Consider the following 5,816-nt stretch of genomic DNA (forward strand, 5'->3'; position numbering starts at 1 on the left):
CTTAACAAATTTGACTATTTTTAATAATATTAAATTGAATTTGCATAGGCTGTTGTTAAAAATTAAAGAAGATGTAAGTTTTCAATTCAATACCTTATAATTGTATTTATTTTCAAATCAAACCTTACACTTTTTAAAACTTATATATATATATATATATATATATATATATATATATATATATATATATATATATATATATATATATATATATTGTAGACTGTGATTAGTTTCTAGATTGTACTTCAAAATATTTAATCTTTTTTTTAGAAACATCAAAACATAAATTTGATTTTATTAAAAAAAACATATATAAGTTTGCTAAATTAAAAAAAACATTTTTTTTTTTAATTTATAGAGATCTTAATAATTATAAACAACAAAACATAAATTTGATTTTATTAATTATCAGATATTATAACTGTAGAATTGTTACAATTACTGTGTGTTGCAAATGGAGAAATGTAGGAATTCAGGCGAGCAGCATAAACAGTTTCCCATCCAGCAGACCGTGATGATCTGTTGTGACGCCAAAGTGGTAAAATAGTAGGCATTGGATATGCTCCATGTAAATCAACCTTCACATAATGATCACCTCTAACAAGAGCAATAACAACAACTCTATGAGTTGAGATGTCTTGGGGACCAAGCCATAGTGGAAAACATGTTGATGGACTATCTTTGCTTAGAAAAATAACTATTACATTATACTTGTTAGCAATGAGAAAGCTAGTGACCGGCATAATCAACCAACGATCTTTTGGTGCGAAATGTGATCCATTGAAATTCAATGAGTGATGTATGGTGTTTAAATCGTAATAAAAAATCTGTGCGTACTCAGCTGGGTGTGCTAACAACTCATTCTGTAAATCTAAGCGGATTTGACGCCAATTATCTTCACTATAACCGAGACACGCAGCTATTGCACGAAATCCACAATTTCCATCTCCCCTCACGTTTTGTATGTTTGTGACATATGGATGAAATTCATACGGAATTTCATTCATAAGTGGATCTGAATTATACATTACTTGTTCTTGGTTGAAGTACGAGCTATGCATCGATTGTTCCTGATTAAAAGTTGAGTTGAACATTGGAGGTTCTCGGAACGAGTACGTACTGTGCCTATCCGGTTCCTGGTTTAGATCAAACAAATTAGACCACATATAATCAGGCGTATAAGTAGAAATGCTACGTCGAGACGGATATTGAGTTGGTGGCGCTTGAGTCGGTTGATCTTGAGGTGGTGGATCTTGAGTTGGTGGGTCCTGGTTTAAATCGATATGGGTTTTCTTGAAAAGTTTCTTCTTTAAGGAGGGGCGCCCACGAGTATTTTTGTGAGTAGCAGGTTCAGAAACTGAAGTTGTTGACGGCGTGATTAAGTTTAGTAACTTCCTTGCTAAACTTAACTTAACAGGTCTTGATTGTTTTTCGTAATGAGCATTAAACATATTTACCTCAACTGCACAACCCAAATTGTCATCTTCTAACGATTTGCATTCTAATAAATCAAGTTTCTTCCAAAACTTATCTACTGAATGAAGCGGTACACAATTACCTTTTTTAACAAATATAGCTTGTTCATGCGCACATGGCAGCCCATAACTTGTACGTACTTGACATCCACAATTTTCATAAACAAATCCAAATTCTTTGGACCGCTCATATTCTTTGAAAATGATATCAAGTGCATAAATTGAAACGAAACGACACAATGGTTTTAGATGTGGTATTTCGTAGTACCGATGTACAATCAAAATTTTGTTATGCGCAAGACTCGCTTTTATACCTGTGTATTGTGACTCAACAACATCAGCAATACGCTTCAATGATTTGGCGATATCTGATCGTGATGTTTCGACATATCTTTTTAACTTGGCATGTTGACTTTCAGCTCTATTAGTTGTGTGGTTGCCAAAGTTAAGAAACTTATCGGTCCATGCAGACACAAACTTTTCTTTGTGTGGTGTCAACCATGTTTTGTTTAGATAAGAAAATGCATCTGAAATACATAAAAAATTTCAGTTGATGTAATGAATTATAACATATTATAGTGTATATTTAAAAATACCTGGATAATTGTTCGTAATTTTTTCAACTTGTGCCAAATTCTTGTTGTATGCTTCCTTTGTTTAAGAGTTAACCAACCTCGTCCATGACGTATAAAGAACATCCCAACATGATTTGCATTTCTTCATGATATTGTTATTTATATGCCATCTGCAAAGTAATCCTTTAGCATCTGGAAATATAATAGTGTATGTGTTCATGAGAGCCATTTCTCTATCAGTCACAATAACACGCGGCAACATACATCCTTCCATTACCGATTTTAGACAGTCTAAAGCCCAAACATAGTTGGACTGTTTTTCTTCATGCATGTACACAAATGCAATGGAAAATGTCATATTTGTTGGAGTTACACCAACAATCTCCAATAGAGGCATCTCGTACTTGTTTGTCTTATATGTTGCATCCATTAACAAGACATGTGGAAATGCACGCCATATTTCTAATGATCTTGGATGAGCAAAGAATAAATCTTCTAACTTATTTGTCAAAACATTTGCACGACTATAATAAACATATCCATTTTGATCTAGAAATTCCATAACAACTTGCATTTGAGTTTTACCTTCTCTCTCCCTACGTCGAAGTTTTTCGTCTGCATTGTAGATAGTTTTGAGAGTAGATACATTTTTCGGATTTAGGTTTTTTAGTGCAGATAATATATCTTTTGGTTTGACATTTTTTTTCAACAAATCTTCCACTATTCGACATTCATATTCAGTTAGCCGTCGTGGATAAGGATGACCTTCTAAATATAATGACGGCTCATGGTTATGAAATTCACATATCATTTTTATCTTCCAAGAATTATCTACTGACGAATATTTACCCTGTAGGCTAAATGGACAATTAATTTTTTTTGTCCCTGTTTTTTTTTTGGAGATTTGTGTACTTTTGTATGTACCTCCACGGTCACATTGAAATACAACATTAAAGTTACGTTTAGAATTTTTTATGACGATGACATAACCTAAAGTATTTGCCATATTTTGCACCAAATCCATCAATTCTTGACGAGAATTGAACACCTGACAATTATATTATTATCAGTAGCCAACAAATCCACTTGATGCTTACATTACAGTAACAACATACTAATGAATTTATACCTTATTTGTTTTGAAGGGTGATGTATCATCGAAGAAATAACGACTTTCGTTCAAACTTTCATTTTCATCTGCTTCATTTGTGTCCATTGGATGAATATCCGTTTCGAATGGTGATGTGTCGTCGAAAAATAGTTACTTTCATTGAAGCTATTATTTTCATCTACTTCATTTGTCTCCAATGGATGAATATCATCTCTCTAAACATAACAAAGAGAAAAACATATATAATAATAATAATAATAATAATAATAGTAATAATAAGAAAGGTTAAGTACAAATACCTCATAATATGTGTCACCCATCCATTCTTCCCAATTTGTCATTTAATAAAATCTATATTTATAACAAATATCATATGTTTGCTTTTAAGGAAAGTTACTTTCAGCAAGTCGCTTTCAGTTTACCATATAAGAAATACCAATCCTCTATATATAGAAAGAAATTGTAACCAAATTTTCATTTTTATCCCTTCTATTTTTGTTAATGTTTCATAGTTTATATTTCTTATTTAACAAATTAATTTTTTTCTATTAATATTTAATAATATTCATTATTACTCTTCTTGTAAATGTATTCATGAGATCATTTTAATTAAACAACTTTTATGAATAAGTAATATGTTTCTATTTGTTAGTTTTCAAAATTAATAAAGTTTTAAGGGTTTAAGATTTAAATTGATAAAATCTAGGGTATTTTCTAAAACTACAATGTAAACCGAAGGTATAAAATTGTAATATTACATTTTATCGATAAAATGATTATTTTATCGGCACACATATTAATACATTTTATCGGCACACATATTATTTTAATAAAGTTATAAATTGGTCGATCAATATGAATTTTGAAAATAATAAAATATATTATTTTCATTAAATATCCTTACATTTATATTTGATTTTCAAATCAAACCTTATATTCCGCCGCCTCGGCCGGGGGTATAACAGTTGTATGGCTTAAAAATAATTGACAAGTTACTAATACATTATAATAGAACCCTTATCAACATTTGACGATAATAATAGTTCATAAATCAGTTCTTCTGCTTCATTTGTGTACATTGGATGGATATCCGTTTCGAATGACGATCTGTCTTCGAAAAAATAGTTACATACATTCAAGCTATTATTTCATCTACTTCATTTGTCTCCATTGGATAAATATCGTCTCTCTAAACATAACACAGAGAAAAACATACATTTAACAAAAATACAATAAAAAATAAGAAATGTTAAGTACAAATACCTCATAATATGTGTCACCCATCCATTCTTCCCAAATTGTCATTTAATAAAATCTATATTTATAACAAATATTGTATGTTTGCTTTTAATGAAAGTTTTTTTCAAAATGATATTGCAAGTCGCTTTAGTTTAACAAATAAGAAATATCAATTGTCTATATAAAGAAAGAAATTGAAACCAAATTTTCATTTTTATCCCTTCTATTTTTGTTAATGTTTCATAGTTTATATTTCTTATTTAACAAATTAATTTTTTTATTAATATTTAATAATATTTAATAATATTCATTATTACTCTTCTTGTAAATGTATTCATGAGATCATTTTAATTATACAACTTTTATGATTAAATAATATGTTTCTATTTGTTAGTTTTCAAAATTAATAAAGTTTCAAAGGTTTAAGATATAAATTAAAAAAATCTAAGGTCTTTTCTAAAACTACAATGTAAACTGGAGGTATTAAATTGTAATATTACATTTTGTCGATAGATTGATTGACACACAATTTGACACGATAATTGAAATGATATATGTCAGTTGCCATTTTTAATTTATTAAATTGAATAGATGTTGCTAGAATGAGTTAATAGCGGTTCTTTTGTTATTTTTTAGGTTTTTTAATACACATTAAATTATGATTAATTTACTTAATTTTACTTAAATAAATGTTGTTAGCAATGGGTTAGAAAAGTTATAAATTGGTCGGTCATTAATAATAGGAATTTTGAAAATAATAAAATATATTACATTTTGATGAAAAATAAATTTACTGAAAATGGTTAGAATACATAGTAATACTAAAAATCAAATATAGAGCCTTAACATTTTAATTGATATTATTTTGAAAATATTTATAAGACTAATCGTATAGTTTTTTCAGATCCATATATACTTTTAAGAAAATAAACCAATACTAGCCTATATAATAATAATGAAATTGCAAACCTTATAATTATTAAGATTAAGTTTTCATCTATATATTTGAAATAGATAATAATGAAATTATTGGAATTCGAAAGAACAAAAAGGGTGTGTTTTGTAATTTATATCTAAGTGAAAGGGATTAAATTAGAAAAGACATAAAAACAATTGAAATCATGTGAAGTGACAAAAATGATGAGACTGTTTATGCAGTAATCAAATCAATACTCTAATAATGACTTATACACGAATTTAATCGTGCAAATAGGAGGACCCATTTTATGTCAACAAAACATGAAAATGTAATGACCCATTTCATTATTTTGTTCATTTTATTAATATATCTTCTGTTCCATCATACGGTCATATCAAATTGACCCCTACATTTAAAAATATGATTAAAGAAATACACTAGGCTTGACTATAACAATTTACAATCACCCCCTTCCCCTTATGAAATACTCTTATATA

General features: G+C 28.6%; 1 protein-coding gene across 1 annotated transcript; it reads right to left on the reverse strand.

Moving 5' to 3' along the window:
• Window positions 1-2,209: 2,209 nt before the first annotated feature.
• Window positions 2,210-3,266, reverse strand: LOC145157496 (uncharacterized). Its single transcript, XM_079076529.1, has 4 exons — window positions 3,180-3,266; window positions 2,975-3,098; window positions 2,328-2,818; window positions 2,210-2,242 (listed from the first exon to the last, which is right to left on the reverse strand). The coding sequence occupies exons 1-4, from the start codon at window positions 3,264-3,266 to the stop codon at window positions 2,210-2,212; spliced, it is 735 nt and encodes a 244-aa protein (XP_078932655.1).
• Between the last annotated feature and the right edge of the window lie 2,550 nt (window positions 3,267-5,816).

Source organism: Lactuca virosa, chromosome 2 (assembly GCF_052849685.1).
Source record: "Lactuca virosa cultivar CGN04683 chromosome 2, Lactuca_virosa_CGN04683_v6, whole genome shotgun sequence".
In the NCBI taxonomy this organism is placed as follows: Eukaryota; Viridiplantae; Streptophyta; class Magnoliopsida; order Asterales; family Asteraceae; genus Lactuca; species Lactuca virosa.